This window comes from Caretta caretta, chromosome 1 (genome assembly GCF_965140235.1).
Source record: "Caretta caretta isolate rCarCar2 chromosome 1, rCarCar1.hap1, whole genome shotgun sequence".
NCBI lineage: Eukaryota > Metazoa > Chordata > Testudines > Cheloniidae > Caretta > Caretta caretta.
Window position 1 is genome coordinate 208,125,377 of NC_134206.1, and position 21,835 is coordinate 208,147,211.

General features: G+C 45.2%; 2 protein-coding genes across 5 annotated transcripts in view; one reads left to right on the forward strand and one right to left on the reverse strand.

The window, feature by feature from the left end:
• The window catches only part of CTC1 (CST telomere replication complex component 1), a 46,456-nt gene extending 27,051 nt beyond the window's left edge, over positions 1 to 19,405 (forward strand). The window contains exons 25-29 of one of the 2 annotated variants that reach the window (XR_012664845.1): positions 9,086 to 9,365; positions 10,564 to 10,861; positions 12,880 to 12,955; positions 15,019 to 15,229; positions 16,635 to 19,405. The gene's annotated coding sequence lies outside the window, so the exon portion shown is untranslated. The remainder of the gene's footprint in view (positions 1 to 9,085; positions 9,366 to 10,563; positions 10,862 to 12,879; positions 12,956 to 15,018; positions 15,230 to 16,634) is intronic. The other variant, XR_012664853.1, reaches the window with a different exon arrangement.
• The window catches only part of VTCN1 (V-set domain containing T cell activation inhibitor 1), a 37,296-nt gene continuing 18,562 nt past the window's right edge, over positions 3,102 to 21,835 (reverse strand). The window contains exons 1-5 of one of the 3 annotated variants that reach the window (XM_048819354.2): positions 16,031 to 16,094; positions 10,545 to 10,892; positions 5,340 to 5,618; positions 4,070 to 4,236; positions 3,102 to 3,422 (exon numbers count right to left, since the gene is read on the reverse strand). In XM_048819354.2, coding sequence (XP_048675311.1) covers positions 4,115 to 4,236; positions 5,340 to 5,618; positions 10,545 to 10,892; positions 16,031 to 16,094 — 813 coding nt within the window. In that variant the 3' untranslated portion in view covers positions 3,102 to 3,422; positions 4,070 to 4,114. Of the gene's footprint in view, positions 3,423 to 4,069; positions 4,237 to 5,339; positions 5,619 to 10,544; positions 10,893 to 14,099; positions 14,177 to 16,030; positions 16,095 to 21,835 lie in introns of those variants that run through there. The other 2 variants (XM_048819343.2, XM_075119209.1) reach the window with 2 other exon arrangements.

Consider the following 21,835-nt stretch of genomic DNA (forward strand, 5'->3'; position numbering starts at 1 on the left):
TGCTACTGGGTGTAGCATATAGCCAGCATCTGCAATTCACGGTCCAAGGCAGACAGGAAGCCTAAAACTAGAGAGCTGTTCTGAGGCCTGAATAATTGTATGACCAATAAAAGCACTTGTGGAGCTGCATGCTGATAAGAGCTGGTAGAATGTTGTTGCCGTTACTGGTTGAATGATTTATCTAGTAAATAATTTCTTCATTATAACTCTATAACTAGTTAATTACTGTATAAAGAATTAATATTCTTGCTATCCATGTACAGTAAAAGTTGTTTTATCTGGCATGTTGAGGGAATAGGGGGTGCCGGTAAGTGAAAAATGCCGGGTAACTAAGAGGGAGGGAGTTTGGGTGCGGAAGGGGGCTCAGGGCAGCAGGCTGGGGCGCGGAAGAGGTTGCAGGGTGCTGGATCTGGGGGTTGCTCACCTCAGGCGGGTACCCACAAGTGGTGGTCTGTTCCAGCTGCTCCTAGGCAGAGATGCGGCAGGTGGCTCTACGCGCTGCCCCCATCCTGCCCCGAGCACTAGCTCCATACCGCCCATTGGAAGGGAACCTAGGAGCAGCTGGGACAGATTGCCACTTGTGGTGAGCCGCCAGAGGTGAGCACCCCCCAGATCCGGTACCCTGCATCCCAGCCCGCTGCCTCAAGCCCCCTCTCGCACCCAAACGACCTCCCAGAGCTCACATTCCACACCCCTCCTCACCCGCTGTTGGCTCTGTGCCAACTGGACTATAAACCGGAATTTCAATGAAGATCAGAAATGCTGGTTTATAGAGCTTTCCAGTTGGTGAAGTGGCAGATAAAACAGATTTTACTGTAAATATCTAATCCTTTTTTAATCCTACTAAGATCTCATCCTCAGTATTCTGTAGCAATAAGTTCAACAATCCAGTTACAAACTCTCTTTTTCACCAGTTTTAAATGTCACCTTTCAATTTAATTGTGACTGTCCCCTAGTTCTTGTGTTATGAGACAGGATAAATAAGAGTTAGAAATCTGTCTTGTTTAGACTATTGCTTATTTTATATATTTTTCATGTCCTCTTCTATTTGCTCCTTTCTAAGGTAAACATAGAATCATAGATTTTAAGGTCAGAAGGGACCATTATGATCATCTAGTCTGACCTCCTGCACAATGCAGGCCACAGAATCTCACCCAGCAACTCTCGTAACAAACCCCTAACTTATGTCTGAGCTATTGAAGTCCTCAAATCATGGTTTAAAGACTTCAGGGTGCAGAGAAGCCTCCAGCAAGTGACTCGTGCCCCACGCTACAGAGGAAGGGGGCGGGCGGAGGGATACGTCAGTGGTTTGAGCATTGGCCTGCTAAACCCAGGGTTGTGAGCTCAATCCTTGAGGGGGGCCATTTAGGATCTGGGGCAAAAATGGGGGATTGGTCCTGCTTTGAGCAGGGGGTTGGACTAGATGACCTCCTCAAGTCCCTTCCAACCTGGATATTCTATGATTCTAAAGCGAAAAACACCCTCAAGACCTCTGCCCTGGAGGAAAATTCCTTCCCAACCCCAAATGTGGCCATCAGCTAAACCCTGAGCAAGACTCATCAGCCAGACACCCATCTCTGTGGTAACTCAGATCCCACCCCATCTAACATCCCATCACAGGCCATTGGGCATAGCTACTGTTAGTCGAAGATCAATTAATTGCCAAAATTAGGCTATTCCATCATATCCTCTCCTCCATAAACTTATCAAGCTTAGTCTTGAAGCCAGATATCTTTTGCCCCCACTGCTTCCCTTGGGAGGCTGTTTCAGAACTTCACTCCTCTGATGGTTAGAATCCGTCTAATTTCAAGTCTAAACTTCCTGATGGCCAGTTTATATCCATTTGTTCTTGTGTCCACATTGGTACTGAGCTTAAATAATTCTTCTCCCTCTGTGGTATTTATCCCTCTGATATATTTATAGAGAGCAATCATCTCCTCTCAGCCTTCTTTTGGTTAGGCTAAACAAGCCAAGCTCTTTAAGTCTCCTTTCATAAGACAGGTTTTCCATTCCTCGGATCATCCTAGTAGCCCTTCTAAACAATCCTATCCTTTCAATTTCTCTTCATATGAGAGTTTTTCAAACTACAAATCGTTTTTTGTTACCCATCTGTGAATAGGGCTGGCTGGAAAACAAGATTTCTGTTTGTGAAAAATTTAGTGGTTTCAACATTTGTGTTCTGATGCAGAAAGAATCCAAGACTTTTCAAAAGCTTTGGAGTGAGAGATTCCCCCCACAACCACCAAGTGGTTAGAGCACTCCGCTGGGATGTAATGCGCCCTAATTTCAAGTCCTGGCTGTGCCTGATTCTTACAATCCAGGTGCATACCCTAACCACCAGGCTATTCTGATGTGGTGCACTCTGCTTTTGATCAGAAATCACACCCTGGATCTGAGAAATCTTCCAACCAAAGTTTCATCAAAACTGACGTTTCTGCAAAATGTTTGTTTCAATAAATCAGCATTTTCCGATGGATAAGTGTGTTGTCAAAATGTTCCTGATCAGCTTTGATCTGTGAACCCCCTTTCCTTCCCCTACATCTTTTTTTGAAATCGGGTGACCAGAACAACACAATATCCTAGATGACTTTTATAATAGCATTATAATGTTCTCCATATTATTCGCCTTCTCATCCCTTGTACGTACTAACAGTTTGTTTGCTTTTTTGCCACTTCTGCACACTCTGCAGCGATTTTCATTGAGATGTCTGCAGTGATGCTCAGGCCTTTTCCCTGAATTGGCAATTATTACCTCCAATATGCATTACTTTCCATTTGTCAACCCTGAATTTCATCTGCCAGCATGCTGCCTACTCAGTCCGCTTGGTCCTTACTGGTATTGGTAACCTAAACAGAGTTTAGGTCATCTGCAAATATTGCTTCTTCACAACTCACTCTACTTTCCAAATTATTAATATATATATTAAACAACCAAAATCCTAATATAGTTCCCCACCATTCACCCTTTGCCATGATGAACATTAATTTATTCCTAGCCTTTGTTTTCTCTCTCTTAGCCAGCTTCTTGCATCATGACTACATAGCTTCTTTAGTATGGGACTTTTATAAACCCTTTGACAAAGTTCAAATAAATTGTCAAGTAGTTTTTCTTAATCCATTATTTTATTGACACATTCAGAGAATTCTGATAGATTAGTGAGGCCTGGGTAATCAAATGTTATAGGTCATTTTAAGAAAATACACAATTTGCATATTCTAATATGCTGAACTCAAGGCACCAATCTGATCCAATGTGGCAAATCCTTTTTCCAGCTGCGTGATCAAGGCTAGAGCCTTCATAGATCGATAATACCAAAGTTTTGATCACTAAGTTATCTAGATAAGAAAATGTGTCCCATTCTCTGGTTCGGACGTCTTCCTTCTCACTTATTCCCGCCTGGTATGCTTGTGGAATTCATCATCTTTCAGATACAAGAAAAATAAATTAACATCCATCATACCCAACTTTTTTTTTTTTTTTTTTTTTTTAAAAACCCAGGTCCATGAACCAACCAACACAGTAACAGCAGCAAAGCCCACACTGACTAGCAGCAGCTTCAGATTAGTCCCACTCTATACCCTGAGGCCTGGAGGTGGCCATAGTGACAGTTCTGAGTCCAACAGGGAAGATAAAACTGAATTTTTTTTTCTCATACTCAGCACTGCTGTGGTGTCTGTCCTGTAGGGAGAGATCATGGGCCTTCTGTTTTAGTTGATTACCTGTTGCTATCCCCTGCTGCAATGGCACTGTTGAGGCTGTAACCCTGCAGGGAAGGATGTGAGGCATAAAGGGTTGAGTGGAAGAATGAGCATTTGGGAAGGAGGGAGAGAACATAGGGAAAGAAACAGAGAAAGTGGGGAGGGCTGTGGGAGAATGAGGGAATCCAGGAAAGGACACCTCTGTAATGCTAGCTTCAAAAGCAGAAGGGTGGGGAAAGGATTCAGCCAGCAAAAAGAGCTACTACCATAGCCACAGAGGTCTGGGATCCAACCTGTTGCTTTAATAAGGCTCAGTAATGACAGTCTCCACACACCGATCTGTCCTCTGCACTTCTCCTTCCAATCTTACCTCCAGTTCTATCTCCTCTTCACATTTCTTTATGGAGATCAAGCACTACAAAGCCATCAGGTACAGGAGAGGTAGAAGTATCCAGTAAAGGGCAAGAGGGGATAAGGAGGCTGATGCCATGTTCATGGTCAGTAGCTGCAAATGAACAGTCGTCTTGATGCTGGAATCTGTAAATGAAGAAAAAAGACTGAAGGGAATTGTCTTATTCACATATTTGTCCCCACCATGGGGAAGATAAGCATCCAGAGTTTCCTTTCTTTAATAGCCATGGGTAAAGGATGATCCTGCTTCCCACTCTGCAAGGACACTGCTGTGAAATTCCCATTGTGACAGTTCTGTGGACCTCAGCATGGTGAAGAGTAGGAAAACTTGTCTAAGTTTATCTGAAAATTTCCTTTCTTCAAAACAAGGTCTAAAAGATGCAATCCACTCTTGAAACAAACGGAACAGCTGCAGTCGCCAGATAGAAGTTGCTTTTTTGTTAGAGGAAAGTATCCCCATGGAGAGCTCCTCAAACAGTTTCAAATTTCCAAAAGTTTTCACTGTCACCTCTATTGCCGTGCTCCACAGCAGGAGAGACCATTTGTCTTGTCAAGCTATAGTGAACACTGTCTCTAATGAGAGACCATCAAATGGAATGATCCCAGATATGGAAGTTCTCAACAGTCAGTCTATTCCCCTAGTGTCAGTGCCTGACAGGTCCAGTTCTACCCTCAATTACATGCAGGCTGAAGACTCATCGCAGTGGATCTGTGGACTTTCTTACTCAATGAGAATATTTTCAGGTACGCTTAGATAAATTTCCCTTTGACTAAGACCAGGTCTACACCACAAACTTACATCGGTATGACTACATCACTCAGAGGTGTGAAAAATCCACCACCCTGGGCGATGCAGTTATACCGACCTAACCCTGCTGTAGACAGCGCTATGTTGATGAGAGAGCTTCTCCAATCAACGTAGCTACTGCCTCTCACAGATTAACTACGCCGCTTCACTAACGTGCTTCAGCAGTGCGACTGCGCAGTTGAAGCTCTGTATGTGTAGACAAGCCCTAAGCTAGGACCAGATTTAGAACAAGCAACTGGGAGGTGAAAGGTCCCATAGTCCCCCTGAACCATCCAGCCTATCCTAGCTGGGGTCTGGATTGGAACCAGCAACTGGAAAGGCTCTGTAGCTCACTCCAAATTCCATACCACGTAAGCCCCCATGCAGTCGTTAACACATCTTCAGCCCATGTCTAATGCCTTTAAGTGGTGCTGGAATGTACCTGTCACTTCGATGTCCCCTGTAGCTTTGGCAATGTCATTCTTGATAACACAGGTATAGGTAGTATTAGCTGTGATGTTGTGCAGAACAGATACCACGTTCATAGTCACATTCTCAGAGTTCAGCTTGAAGCTGGTGTTGGAGACCTCAGATAAGTTGTCCCTGGTGTTATTGTGTGAGGTCCAAACCACGACAGGTTGCGGGAACCACCGAGGAGCCTCACACCGCAGGGTGTCCATGCTGCTGTTGTAATCCACATGCATCTCTGGAGAGCTGAAGGCTGTAGAATCAGTTAAAAGAGAAGAGTGGTGAACAAAACTGGAACCTCTAGGCATCTGGTATAAAATACCGACTGTGCCTGTCTGCTGTATCGTATTTCTAGAGGGCCTATTACTGTAACATCTAAGTACTTACCCTGAAACCAGAGATTCAAGCACCAGTCTTCATCCTTCCATGGCAGGCAGAGTTCCATGCAATTAACTATGTCTGGGACTGAATACAGAATATCCCAAAGTTCCTTATACCTGAGCAACTTGGTTTATCAAGCTAACAAGTTCCACTGAGGCACCTGCCTGAACCTTACAGCCTCTGGGGAAAACATTTCTCTTAGTTTTCCAGTTGGCACTTGATTAAACTGTAGAGTCAGGGCCACTGTTTCCCCTTTAGTCAACTGGCCACTTCCCCCTCTTCTGAGAATATTTCTCATAACAGGGGAGAGAAAATATATTCAAGAAAAACAGGCAAATGTGCTTGTAGAACTATTTTGGCCACCCTCACCACGCATTCCTGCAGCATACCATTTATAGCAGAGGTCTTTAATCTGGGGGCAAGGAGGGAGCACCACCCAGCTCCGCTCCTGGCCCCAGCTGCCAGCCCCGTGGCCCAGGGATCTGCTTCTGGCCGCGGCTGCCAGCCCCGTGCCCGGGGATCCTTTGCTGGCCATGGCTGCCAGCCCCCACATCAAGGGTCCCAGCCAAGGGTTCACTCCCACCTCTGCCCCCAGCTGTGGCCCCAGCCTCGACCTCCTTACCCCTCCCAGAAGTAGGTAGGTAGGGTGTGTGTGTGTGGGGGGGGGGGGGGCGAGGTAAAAAGTTTGGGGACTATTGATTTATAGCATCACAAAGTTCCAGCACTGCAGAATCCATAGTGGATTTACTGACTCCAAACTGGTCCCCAAGTGACCTGCACCAATCAGAGGTGGCCACTTCCTCCAGGCCAATTGCCACAAGCTTTTGCACAGAGAACAAGGCTCTCCTCCTGGTACTCTGGTGCTTCAGGGCCAGTGTGAGCTCTTCAAAAGAGTTCCAGAAAAGCAGCCTTCCTTATGTGAGCTTTTAGAAGCACGACTGCCCAGCCTAGGCCTGAAGAACAATGTAGTCCCACTGCTCTGTGCCCTTGGGCCTGGTATAATAATACTGCTTGCCTGTGTGCACTTCACCCACCAGAAGTCCATTCAGCCCTTCACTCAACCAAGTATGGCAGGCCCATTCGTCTTATTCAGTCCCCCATTGTCAGGCTGTCAGCTGGTCAGGCTGCAACCCCTGCTATACCAGAGGTGACAGGTCTTGGGCTTGTGCAGCCTCCATGCTCCAGAAAGAGTGTTTGCAGATTAGTCTCTAAAATAAGTTGGCCTGCAACTGGGGCCCATGTGGTTGGACTGGAACTTTTAAAAAAGCTGGTGACTTCTGAACCCGTGATTATCGTGGAGAACCAGCCCAAAAGGAATTGGGGGATTTTTTTTTTCCCAACGGTGATGGGTGGTTGTGGGGGAAGGGTCCTCTGATTGTGAAAGCTGCAAGAGTTTGACCTCTCCTCTCACAATTCCCCTAGCTGCTCATGAGGGTGTCCCCAAAGGTCACCTCAAAGCACTGCTATGTGGCCTGGGTCTGCGAACTCTGAGATACATGCCCAGAAGACATTGCCACTCACATGGCTGAGGGCAACACTAGTGTGGGTGCAACAGCAAGCACATTAAAAATGGCTGCCACGTGCATGTACTGACTCATGGTAACTACATCCAGTGACGTACAAGCCATAAAGCACTTTAGTGAAAATAAGCTCTTACAGGCATAACACAGATCTAAAGATGACATAAGCAGGTGAAATACTCTTGACCTCAGTGGCGTTGTACTCATTTATAGTAGTGATAGATTTGATTATTATGGCAGAATTTTTCAGAAGCGCTCAGCATTCACAATTGAAAATTTAGCCCTAATTGTGAGTGTTGAGCGCTTTTGAACGCATGGGCTTATGTAAAAGAGACACATATACCAGATTTACCATGTCACTCATAGTTTGTCCTGGTTTTTTTCATTGCTGTGTGTTACCAGGAACAAAGTCATGTGGAATGTGTGTTCAAAGTGATGAACAGTATCTGGATTGCAGAGAAAAGTCAAATGAGTGTAGACTTCCTCAAAGTGAATGTAGTGTTTCATCATAAACTAATTCAGAATACTACAGTACTGAACAACTATTCTCCACTCCAAGAATTATGTTTGTGCCACTGTTTAGTCACAAGCTGGCAATAGCAACACCAATACGCTGGTGTAAAGTGCATTTTTGCCTTTTCTATAACTATTTTGTGACCCTAAAAATGTCACCACCGTGTCCCTGATTTTTGATTTTGAAAATACAATTATGCTAATCCCATGTCTTCAAAAATATTGTGTCTGGTTAGCTTGAAATAGCTCTGAAAAAGTCTCCTCTAGCAGGAGAGCACCCCTAAGAAATTCTAGCTAGAAAGTGTGTTTTCTGAGGAAGGCTTAAACAAAAAAAACCACCCAAAACAAAAAAACATACCAAGCTAGTAATGGAAAGCTAGTTATAACTACTGCTAGGTGAACGGTGAACTTTTGTATGATTAAACCTTCAGATTAGCAGCAATGCTATCCACAACCACGTTAATTCACTTTCTGCAAATGTGGCTGGATTAAAGACGACCAGCCTGTGTCAAAGATTTAGATGAATTTAACTAAAATGTTCATACAAAGTAAAACATGTCACAAATACTCATGTGAATATTTGATAGTGCAAAGGCTTGCCCTGGAAGTATCTGCATGACCATCTTCAACATGACAATGTTATAGTAATTTAAAGCCTATTTTTAAAAAGTTTCAGGCCTCCAATCATGGAGCAGAAACTACAGCATTACTAGATGAACAATCACAAGGATCCACTAATAAACATCTGACACAATAGCCATGATATGACCAACCCATTGGCACTAATGTTAGAATAAATATTTTTTCTTATTGTTTTTGAATAATGAACAAATTAGCAAATATCAAAGTTTGTAGAAAACTGGCAAACAGAAAAGGGCTCCAGATGTGACCATCAATTCCTTGCTAGAAGTAGTTCACATGGCTCTAGTTATGATCTGAGCTATGGAAAGAAAATGCAGTCACTCAATAATTAATAAAATCTAATTATTATTACACAAGAGCCACCTGGATTCCTATGAAATCGCTACCAGGCAGATGGTTCGATTCTATAAATAGTGTGCATGTATGAAGTTAGAATCAGGCCCTTTATGTAGTCAGCTGAGCAACCGAGAAAAGCAAAAACAGTCAATGGAGGAAAAGTTAAATTATGTTTCTAAATGGGGCATTTAAAAATAATTTTATTTCCCAGAGCAAAGACATGGAAAGGGAGGGGAAGTCCCTGAATTTCTTTGGAAGCTCCAAAGAAACTCTTCTACATTCATTTCTCTTGTTTACTTTCCCTACCCTCTTATCCTTTGACCTACAGCAATACACTTCTGGCCAGGATAATTCGAGATGCCTCATTCTGGCAGAGAATGGAAGGAGGTTGCTGCAGTGCTTTCAAATTTTCCTGGAAGCAAGGGGAAGTGTGGACAGATCACAGTGGGTGAAATCATTGATTAGAGATCTACAGTATAGTCGAGTGGGAGCATGAAGGGGACAGAAAACTGCTGCACAAATTCATTCTGATATGTCAGGAATACCCTGCAGAATGCAAAAATGTCACTGATGAAAGAAATATTTTCTCTACAAGAAGTTTGCTCCAGGTACTGTAACTTAGCATGATTTTACAGATCTACACAGTAAAACAAAGCCCTGTGAATTAGAACAGTTAGCACAAAGAAGGACTAATTAAGGCCCGAAGGCCAGATTCTCTGTCCTGATCTGCTCCCTGAGTGGCACAAAGGGAGAGGAAACTGGCTGTTTTTTGAGTATACCCTTGACATGGCAGAATCTGCAGCAGGTGTCATGCAAAAATCCCAGGGTAGACAACGCCTAATAAAGCTCCTTGTTCAGTGTTAGAAGAAAGCGACTGTTTCACTAGTCTCATATGACAGGCAGCACTGCTTCCGCTAGGAGCAGAGTAACCTGTCAACTCCCAGGTCTCAAACACCCTCCAATTTCTGAAGCAGGAGACAAACCTCAGATTCCCCACAGTGAATTACTTAGCTAGTCCCACGTTTCTCCTTACTCAAATGTTTTGCTAGAGAACCACAGGGAAGATGCAGCAAGTCTCAGGAACAGTTGAGACAGAAGGAAGCACAGAAAAGGACTGGTAAATTTGGGAGATATACCTGGATTTACCCTTGTAGTTCCAAAGGGATCATCAAAAACTGTCATGCAGGGAGGTCACATATATGTTTAAATGGAAGCTTGCACAGCTCTGGAACCTGAATTCCAGAGTTGGCTGTAGTGTGACTTGCCATCCATCTCCAGAATCCTGGATTCATTTTACTGCCCTACAGGTACCAATGCAAGTTGACAGGATTTAGCACACTGTCCTTGATTGCTTGAGGGAGTTTGCCCACTTCACACCGTGATTTGTGGCAGGAGGCTCAGGAATGGAATAGCAGCAGCCATTGCAGGTTAGGATTGAGGAGCATGGGCAGACCTGTAGTGGTGGAGTGCCCCAGCACTGAAATAGCAGTAGGGCTGAGGGTCAGGAGTGAGGGACTTGACAGAGGTGTACAGTGTCCAAGGCCTGTTAGAGAAGGATGTGCTGCATGTTTGGACAGAAATGAGTTGGTGGAGCTCTGGGGGGACCCTGGACTGGAATAGAAGAGGATGCTAAATGTGAGGATTCTGGTGTATGAGTAGAGCAGTGCATCTCAGTTTGCATGGTGCCTATCTGCATTAGCCGGGCCTGTCACAAATAACAGAATTCCGGAAACAACTCCTCTGGGTTTGGCTTGGTTTTTTTGGCTCTCTCACTAGGTTTTCCTCACCTCCGGTCTTATATTCCAGCCCTGCTTCTCCATTCCCTTTGGATGTGGTGACAGAGCACTTGTAAGCACCAGCATCGGAGAGCTGCACATCTCTCAGCATCAAGGAGGCGTTCCCACCAATCACCTGCTCTGCGAACACCGCTGTCCGGCCCTTGAACACTTCATCCTGGTCCTTTAGATGGTCCTTGCCGCCTTTAAACTCATGCACCATCCCAGAGACCCCAGCTTTAGCCCACCGAATCTCTATGTTGCTGAGCTTGATGTCAGGTTCAAAAGTGCAGCCCAGGATGCCATCTTCCCCAATGTTCCCAGCAGAGGTTAGTGTGGTGACACTGATGTAGCGTCTCCCTGCAATGAAAGAGCACACGTTCAGTGCCATGACAATGTGATGGGTAAAGGACAGCAGCAAGCCAGAACACCCTGGGCATTAACAGGCTCTTGCTGCAATGTGAACGACCAAGCCAGAGGCAGAATGCCTTTAACCACCTCAGAAGGGCACTAGCAGCTGGCTACTGCAGATCCTGGTGTGGTTAGTGCTACTGGAATCTGGTTCTTGAGTTGTGTTTCGTAAAAACACTTTTTACAAAGCTCTTTGGGGTGTTATTACAACGTACCTTCCCACTCTGAAAAGCAGTTCCTCCCCAAAGGACAAGAGAAAATCATTTCGATAAAGGTTATAAAAGTATGTTCTCTACTAGCTTGATTCCCTTTCTAGGGGATTTTTCTCACTGACTCTTTTTTTAAAAGTGCAGATATAAATGGCTTTTGACAAAAGCTTTTGTTGCTCAGGGTCTCTTTATATTCCTTCCACAGGTGTAGGTATTTACAAAAGATACTGCAAACAGCAAACTCCTCATTCTACAGAGATGTAACATTCAAGAGAAAAATAAAAAGGCCAACATACATTCCACCAGTAGTGGGATCTAGCAAATCAGCATTTGCCTTCTTCAGGCTACTGGCCTCCATTACAGAGCAGCAGATCTCCACAGAGTCCCCAGCTTTTGTCCTAGCAGATCACCTTGGGAACAAACTCCTTGCCTGAGCCAGATCCTCTTTCTGTGCAATACTCCTCTACAGGCTCTCTCACCCAAAGTACCCTAGGGAGACAGCAGGAGGTTTTTAATGTGATTATTTCCCATCATGCTCAGAGGCAGAGCTGAATCTACCTTAGAATCATAGAATATCAGGGTTGGAAGAGACTTCAGGAGGTCATCTAGTCCAACCCCCTGCTCAAAGCAGGACCAACCCCAACTAAATCATCCCAGCCAGGGCTTTGTCAAGCCAGGTCTTAAAAACCTCTAAGGATGGCGATTCCACCACCTCCCTAGGTAACCCATTCCAGTGCTTCACCACCCTCCTAGTGAAATAGTGTTTCCTAATATCCAACCTAGATCTCCCCCACTGTAACTTGAGACCATTGCTCCTTGTTCTGTTAGGAGCCTATTGATGGGCTGGCAGCCCAGTGAATCCCTAACTCAGGGTCTTTTCCTTCTAGGACAGAACTCTCCTGTCAAGGTTCCTTCCCCACTCTGAACTCTAGGGTACAGATGTGGGGACCTGCATGAAAGACCCCTTAAGCTTATTCTTACCAGCTTAGGTTAAAAACTTCCCCAAGGTACAAACTTTGCCTTGTCCTTGAACCCTATGCTGCCACCACCAAGCATTTTAACCAAGGAACAGGGAAAGAGCCCACTTGGAGACGTCTTCCCCCAAAATATCCCCCCACGCCCTACACCCCTTTTCCTGGGGAAGGCTTGATAAGAATCCTCACCAATCTGTACAGGTGAACACAGACCCAAACCCTTGGATCTTAAGAACAATGAAAAATCAATCAGGTTCTTAAAAGAAGAATTTTAATTAAAGAAAAGGTAAGAGAATCACCTCTGTAAAATCAGGATGGTAAATACCTTACAGGGTAATCAGATTCAAAACATAGAGAATCCCTCTAGGCAAAACCTTAAGTTACAAAAAGACACAAAAACAGGAATAGACATTCCCTCCAGCACAGCTTATTTTACCAGCCATTAAACAAAAGGATTACTAGCTAGATTACTTACTAACTTAATAGGAGTTGTAAGGCTGCATTCCTGATCTGTTCCCGGCAAAAGCATCACACAGACAGATCAAGCCTTCCCCCCCGAGATTTGAAAGTATCTTGTCCTCTCATTGGTCATTTTGGGTAGTGCCAGCTAGGTTACCTTAGCTTCTTAACCCTTTACAGGTGAAAGGGTTTTGCCTCTGGCCAGGAGAGATTTTATAGCACTGTATACAGAAAAGTGGTTACCCTTCCCTTTATATTTATGACATCTCCTATTCTCTTTGGTTCACACCCAAGGCAAGCTGGCAGGTGGGTTCATCCTGTATCCAGATGAAAGAAATAAGAAGAGAAGGAAGGAGACTAAATTTAAAAGGTAGGAATATGTTAGCCAATGACTAACGAGGCAAGTACATAAGGCAACAGACCACAAATACTGTGTCAGACAGTTAAGCACCTCTGTCTCCTTTATTATTATTTTCATTTGTATTACATTAGCTTCTAGGGGCCCCAAATGAGATCACATTGCGCTAGGTGCTGTACATACACATAGAAAAAAGTTAAAGAAAGAATTGAGAGTGGGAGAGGAAGACTGGAAATTTTGAAGAAGGAAGAAGAGAACATAGAATAGAAAGGGAAAAGAAGGAGAAGAGAAGGAAATAGAGAACAGTGATATGGAGAGGAAAACAGACCGAAAAAGATGGAAGAAAAGATAACAAACAGAGCAGAAATAAGAGAAAAAAAATCAACTAAAGGGCATTAAATGGGGAAAGAATAAATGCAAGTGAACAAAGCCAATTTTAAAAGGGTTTATATAATGGAAAGTATACATACCAAATTACACAATCAATAATATTCATAACACTTTTGAAAAAGGGATGGGATCAAATGTGTTGTGGAAGTGGAGATAGACATTTGCTTAGGGCCACCCTGGCTGGCTACCTGGCCTCCCAATTTGATTATATTAATTGTAAATACAATTCTTCCTCCTGATTCCCCTTAGTTCTTTCCTATGGTTGCACAGAACTGGACTTCTGAATGGGACACAGACAAGCAACCTGTTCTATCAACAACTGCTCAGGAGACTGTGTCCCATCCTGGCGGCTGATGACCTGGCCTCAGTAATAAATGGCTTTGTCTTTTCCCTTCTGGACTATGGCAATGCCATATAGCTTGGCAGGAAGCCCTCAGCTGTCAGAAAACTCCAATTGGCTTAGAATGCAGCAGCATGTCTATTCAGCAACACGGGCTACCGTAAGGATATCAAACCTGCCCTTGCTCTTTAGGCTGGCTTCCCACAGAATAGCAAGTCAAGTTCAAGGCCTCAGTCCTCAGTAGTTTGGTATCAGGATACCGAAAAGATTGCCTAGAGCTCTGCAATGAGCTAACAACTCCATTCCTCAGGCACAGTGGAATTGTCCACACAATGTTAGAGCTCATCTTTGTACAGCTTTCTCAGAGGCTGATCCAAAACTGGAACAAACTCCCCCAGGAACAAAGAAGCATCACACAAAACTCACCCCCTTCCATTCCCAGAGGCATTTCTTCAACCTGCTGTCTTGAGTACACATAGCAAAGTGTACATATTACATTATTTGAAACAAAATAAAGCATAAAGCACACATACTTTCTCCGTGGGAGGAGGAAGAGAGAAAGAACAATCACACATGACAGATGGCTAGTCATGTCACCTTATGCACTTTTAGATAGTACTACAGTGCCAAGGGCTCTATAAAAAGCCAAATAGAATCAGGCAAAATGGATCCTTCTATCCCTCCTCCATCCCACACCAGCAGATTTCACTGTCCTGGGGAAGGTGCACTGAACTGGGAACCAGATCATCATAAGATTACGTTTCACTTCATCCACTCACCATGTCTTTCACAATGCACATTATGGAACAAGGCTTCACACCCCACTGAGATATTACAGCAGAACTAGGAAGAGAACCTAGCACTCTAATTTGGTAGCTCTATTTAGCCACACTGCTTCTATGTACTTGGCTATGCTGACTGTAGAATGGATCTTCCTTGCATATGTAACCCACTGTTATAATGTATTATGCATCCTGTAGCAGCTGGTCCATAGAGTAGAGCAGTCTGGGCCTGCTGCCAGCTAGCAGAGCTCCCCAATTATGCAAGCTGAAAATGTGCTGAAGTGTTGAAGGTTGTGAGTGCAAACCCTCATTATAATCTGTAAGAGGTGGCCATGATAATTGCTTATAAATAGAATTGTTTTTTTCCTTTTTAAACCCCTAGGAACTTATATACAAAACAAACTATGTTAAAAGAAGGCTATTAAGATTCCAAAGAGAAATCCTCAGAAGGCAGGAAATTACAGAAATAAAGTGGCCTGTGGAACCTTAATTCATCCCTCTTTTGCGTCTGCATTATGACACAGTCTTTAATTACATGATCACATGCTGTTTTTTCCCCACAGAGGGGGAAACTGACACAACAAAGTGACTTGCCCGAAAAGGACTTCAGAAAGGTCTGCAGAAAAGGACCTGGAGATTCCAGTGGACGAGAAGCTGGATATGAGTCAACAGTGTGCCCTGGTTGCCAAGAAGGCTAATGGCATATTGGGCTGTATTAGTAGGAGCATGGCCAGCAGATCGAGGGAAGTGATTATTCCCCTCTATTCGGCACTGGTGAGGCCACAACTGGAGTATTGCGTCCAATTTTGTTCCCCCCAGTAGAGAAGGGATGTGGACAAATTGGAGAGAGTCCAGCGGAGGGCAACAAAAATGATTAGGGGGCTTGACTTACGAGGAGAGGCTGAGGGAAGTGGGGTTATTTAGTCTGCAGAAGGGAAGACTGACGGGGGATTTGATAGCAGCCTTCAACTAGCTGATGGGGGGTTTCAAAGGGGATGGAGCTCGGTTGTTCTCAGTGGTGGCAGATGACGGAACAAGAAGCAATGGTCTCAAGCTACAGTGGGGGAAGTCTAGGTTGGATATTAGGAAACACTATTTCACTAGGAGGGTGGTGAAGCACTGGAATGGGTTACCTAGGGAGGTGGTGGACTCTCCATCCTTGGTTTTTAAGGCCCGCTTGACAAAGCTCTGGCTGGGATGATTTAGTTAGTGTTGGTCCTGCTTTGAGCAGGGGGTTGGACTAGATGACCTCCTGAGGTCTCTTCCAACCTTAATCATCTATGATTCTATGACAGATACTACACAGCATACTAGGGTCTGAGCTAGGATTAGAATGCAGGACCCCAGACTCAGTTAAAAAAATTATCACAGATTCATACCACTACTGAAATATTCTGAGATTAACAAGAAGCCTAAAATTTCAGTTGAAGCAAACTCACAGGGCCGGGGGAGTAGGGGAGTCCATCCTTCAGCAGGATGATTGCCCAGTGGCATGTGCTTCCAAAACGCCAACTGAGATGCAACAGAACGATGCTCAGATTGGGCAAAAAATGCTGCCAGGAAGTAATCACATACCTGAAACACCAAAGCCGATGATCAGCACAATCACTGCTACCAGGATTATGATGATGGTGATCATACTATTTAAAAAAAAAAAAATTATTTAGCAGACTCTCTCCTCTAAATCATAACATTATCACACACTTGGGCATAGTTCTCAGTCTCTGCTCAAAGAAGAAAGTCAGAGCTGGGATAACAGTGGGAGCTGCAGGTCTAAGAGTGTGGTGGATTAGCATCGTGGTGACATTTGCAGGACTGGAGTAGCAGTGAGCTGTGCAGGCAGGAATGCGGTGCACCAGCAGAGCTGGGGGTGGGTGGTCAGGTCAGAACTTTTACAGTGGGAAAGGCTAGCTCATCTCATTCATTAATATTTCTTCCCTTTATTGACATATCTATTCTATATAAGTTCTTATACTGGCCTGATCACTGCAGTATCTGAGCATTTTCCTGTAGTGCCTTAAGCAACATGACTAACATCTGTCACGTGTTGTTTGTTCTCTCATCCCCTCCCTGGGGGGAAAAGCATGTGGAGTGGAGGGAGTGTCTTGTATTAGCAGGGGTTTCCTGGTTGGTTTTTTGTTTAGTTTTTAATACTCATGTTGTTCTATGTTTATGTCAGAGATGGCAAAGACAACGAACTGCACCTTGCCCTTGGAATAGGAAGTGGATGAGGTTTGTGATGGTCCCTGGTTCTTGGGGAAGATTATTCCACCCTCTCAGACTGGTGAGATATGCAGTGAGTGGTATCTGTCCTCCCTGGCCTGTAAACGGAGCCCTTCCAGCTCTTAGGGTCCCTCTGATACCTTAGCCTGAGTTCTGGGGGCTTGATCCTGCAAGGTACTTGACGCTCTGTCCTTGGGGCAATAAATCACTGATGCATATTTAATTGTAAGCATGCCAAGAGCCCTGCTGAAGCCCATGGGACTACTCACACATGTTTTGCTGTGTCAGAACAGAGAGTTCAGCACCTTGCAGGTGTAGTGGAGAAAGAGCCTGGTACACTGGGCTTGGTGCAAGACCTGAGGTCTGAACCAGAGGCTGTGAACCAGACTCAGGCCATGCATTAAAGCAGATGCTTACAAGTTCACTTCCCCGTACGTGAACTTGGCAAAGTTGCTGCGAGCATTGCTAAAACATAGGCATTACCAGGCACTTAAATATTTACCTAAATACATTCCAGAAGGCTAGTACAGATAAACCATTTTATCTTGTACTAGATTGGAGTGTAACAAAATAATGAATAGGGATGTTTTGTCTGGGATATCAGGAACAAGGTACAAGGGGAGGTAACAAACAAAGGTCATAAAGCACATAAGGTGGTATGTAAGTTGTTTATCCCAGTTGTTTGTCTCAGACTGCTCACAAACAGCCTCCAGCATGCAAGTCATTCCCAGCTTGGTCTCTGTGTGCTGCAGCCAGCCACACATGAACTTTTACCAGCCTGGTTATACTGCAGGGTGACCCCAACTCATTTTCCGTCCCAGATTTTCCCCCTATGTCCTGTACTGCCCAGCCTTCTTAGGGACAATACAGATTTATATAGGTCTGTTAGTTCATCAATGGAAATAATGTGCACAGATTTTGTCACCTCAAATGGAGCTTCCCCAAACACTTCAATTTAAACACACTGGATTAGACAAAACAATAAAACAAGTTTATTAATTTCAAAGAGAGAGATTTTAAGTGAACACAAGTAATGAGGCATACAAGTCAGAAATGGTTATAAGAAAAACAAAAATATGCAACTGGGGCCCATCTTAAACTATGTTAAATTCAAAGTAGAGTTTTTCGAATCATAGAAGATTAGGGTTAGAAGAGACCTCAGGAGGTCTAGTCCAATCCCCTGCTCAAAGCAAAATGTGGTGGGGCAGTTACCCCGCTCCTGTAAAAGGCTAGGCTGATTGGGGAAGCAGCCACAGCTGGGACAATGCCCCAATCAGGCCACAGCTGTCCCTATAAAAGAGGCTGCAAGTCAGGCACTGACTCAGTCTTTCTCTAGTAGTGGAGAGAGAAGGACCTAGCTGCCTGAGAGAGAAGGGTACCTGAGGTAGAGTAGTCCTGGGGAAAGGCAAGAGGAGCTGGGGAGCCCCGGCCTGGTAACTCCCCAGGCTGCAAGCCTTGTGCAAGGCCTATAGAAGGTACTGGTACTGCAGAGGTGCAGCCCGGGAATAGGCAAAGGCAGCAGGTCCTTCCCCATTGTCAATGAGGAGTGGCCATTACACTGCAGTCTGCCACAGTGAGTGGGGGCTAGATGATGACTGGCAGTAGCCACTGAGGCAAAGTGGGGATAGAGGGTTGGGGGTTCCCCTGGGAGGGGAAACACAGAGTAAGGGTTTCAGAAGTAGCAGCCGCGTTAATCTGCATCCGCAAAAAGAAGTGAAGAAACAGATTGATAGAGCCAGAAGAGTACCCAGAAGTCACCTACTACAAGACAGGCCCAACAAAGAAAATAACAGAACGCCTCTAGCCATCACCATCAGCCCCCAACTGAAACCTCTCCAACGCATCATCAAGGATCTACAACCTATCCTGAAGGACGACCCATCACTCTCACAGATCTTGGGAGACAGGCCAGTCCTTGCTTACAGACAGCCCCCAAACCTGAAGCAAATACTCACTAGCAACCACACAACAGAACCACTAACCCAGGAACCTATCCTTGCAACAAAGCCCGTTGTCAACTGTGTCCACATATCTATTCAGGGGACACCATCATAGGGCCTAATCACATCAGCCACACTATCAGAGGCTCGTTCACCTGCACATCTACCAATGTGATATATGCCATCATGTGCCAGCAATGCCCCTCTGCCATGTACATTGGCCAAACCGGACAGTCTCTACGTAAAAGAATAAACGGACACAAAAAAGACATCAAGAATTATAACATTCAAAAACCAGTCGGAGAACACTTCAATCTCTCTGGTCACTCGACTACAGACCTAAAAGTCACAATTCTTTAACAAAAAAACTTCAAAAACAGACTCCAATGAGAGACTGCTGAATTGGAATTAATTTGCAAACTGGACACCATTAAATTAGGCTTGAATAAAGACTGGGAGTGGATGTGTCATTATACAAAGTAAAACTATTTCCCCATGTTTATTCCTCCTCCCCGCCACTGTTCCTCAGATGTTCTTGTCAACTGCTGGAAATGGCCCACCTTGATTATCACTACAAAAGGTTCCCCGCCCCAGCTCCTGCTCTCCTGCTGGTAATAGCTCTCCTTACCTGATCACTTTTGTTACAGTGTGTATGGTAACACCCATTGTTTCATGTTCTCTGTGTATATAAAATCTCCCCACTGTATTTTCCACTGCATGCATCCAATGAAGTGGGCTGTAGCTCACGAAAGCTTCTGCTCAAATAAATTTTTTAGTCTCTAAGGTGCCACAAGTACTCCTTTTCTTTTTACAGAATAAGGGGGTATTGCTGGGGGCAGAACCCTGAGGTAAAGGGGCACCGGGGTCCGGGAAGGACATGGGGCCAAAGGCAGGTGAGCAGCCAGTCAGCAGAGGGTGCTCTGAGCTGGAATTGAGCTAATTCCCAGGATAAACAGCAGGAGGTGCCGCACTGGTGAGTCTCACTTCTCTACACAGCAACACCAACTAAATCATCCCAGCCAGGGCTTTGTCAAGCTGGGCCTTAAAAACCTCTAAGGATGGAGATTTCACCACCTCCCGAGGTAACCCATTCCAGTACTTCACCACCCTCCTAGGGAAATAGTGTTTCCTAATATCCAACCTAAACCTCCCCCTCTGCAACTTGAGACCACTGCTCCTTGTTCTGTCATCTGCCACCACTGAGAACAGCCGAGCTCCATCTCCTTTGGAGCCCCACTTCAGGTAGCTGAAGGCTGCTATCAAATCCACCCTCACTCTTCTCTTCTGCAGACTAAATAACCCCACTTCCCTCAGCCTCTCCTCGTGAGTCATGTGCCCCAGCCCCCTAATCATTTTTGTTGCCCTCTGCTGGACTCTCTTCAATTTGTCCACATCCCTTCTCTAGTGGGGCGGGGGCCCAAAACTGGATGAAGGACTCCAGTTGTGGCCTCACCAGCGCCGAATAGAGGAGAATAATCACTTCCCTCGATCTGCTGGCAATACTCCTACTAATGCAGCCCAATATGCCGTTTGCCTTCTTGGCAACAAGGGCACACTGCTGACTCATCTAGCTTCTCGTCCACTGTAATCCCCAGCTCCTTTTCTGCAGAACTTCCACTTAGCCAGTCAGCCCCCAGCCTGTAGCGGTGCATGGGATTCTTTCACCCTAAGTGCAGGACTCTGCACTTGTCCTTATTGAACCTCATCAGATTTCTCTTAGCCCAATCCTCCAATTTGTCTAGATCACTCTGGACCCTTTCCCTACCCTCCAGCGTGTCTACCTCTCCCCTCAGCTTAGTGTCATCTGTGAACTTGCTGAGGGTGCAAATCATCCCGATCATTAAGGAAGATGTTGAACAAAACCGGCCCCAGGACAGACCCCTGGGGCACTCTGCTTGATGCCGGCTGCCAACTAGACATGGAGCCATTGATCACTACCTGTTGAGCCTGATGATATAGCCAGCTTTCTATCCACCTATAGTTCATTCATCCAATCCATACTTTTTAAACTTTTGCTGGCAAGAATACTGTGGGAGACTGTATCAAAAGCTTTGCTAAAATCAAGGTATATCACATCCACCACTTTCCCCATATCCACAGAGCCAGTTATCTCATCATAGAAGGCAATCAGGTCCGTCAGGCATGACTTGTCCTCGGTGAATCCTTGTTGACTGTCCCTGATCACCTTCCTCTTCTCCAAGTGCTTCAGAATGGATTCCTTGAGGACCTGCTCCATGATTTTTCCAGGGACTGAGGTGAGGCTGACCGGGCTGTAGTTCCCTGGATTCTCCTTCTTCCCTTTTTTAAATATGGGCATTCTATTTGCCTTTTTCCTGTCATCCGGGACCTCCCCCGATTGCCACGAGTTTTCAGAGATAATGGCCAATGGCTCTGCAATCACATCAGCCAATTCCCTCAGGACCCTCAGGTGCATTGGATCCAGCCCCATGGACTTGTGCACATCCATGCACCACATGCTTTCAACAGACCTCTTCTGGTGTTTCTTATGGTGCAGTGAATTGATGGACAGAGTGAGCAAGGAGGAGTGGGTCCCTTTCGGTGTTCCCCTTTCTTTTTATAGTCCTCTGCCCTCTTTAAAATAGGGTGTCCATATTTCCCTATGCTGAATACAGGACACCTGATAAAATTACTCATATTAAATCAAGCTCAACAGCAATCAATCAGAACTATGCTGTACAAACTTTCAAATCATCAAGTAGACTGAGCCCCTGTTAAACAGAAATACTGCATTGCTCGATTTTTTTTTATTTACCTTATCTTTAAGGCTTTAGGGTTCACACAAGGAGGGGTGACACACACACATATTTATGTACACCTCTCTCACACAGGAGGGTAACCGACTGACCCAAACCTCCCTGCCTGGTGATCTCTGGCCTCCATGCCTGTCTGGGCCACCGGGAGAGACCTGTCTCTCTTGGTACCTAGCGCCATGTCTTCCCAAGGCAACACGTGGTGGTGGACGCAGAGTCACATTCCCCCCCACCCAGATTTCTGCCAGGGTTCACACCAGAATGTGGCCAGCAGCAGCCTTTGAGCTATGTGTGGGAGGGAAGGGACAGGAGCTTCTTCCAGCCGCAGGGGAGGAGGAGAGGGAAGGGATGACCTGGCCCGTGTCTTTACAGAGTTTCTCTCCCCTCCTCCCCCCAGCCCCAGTGTGGCTGGAAGCAGCTTGTCCCTTCCTGCCCACACAGTGTTG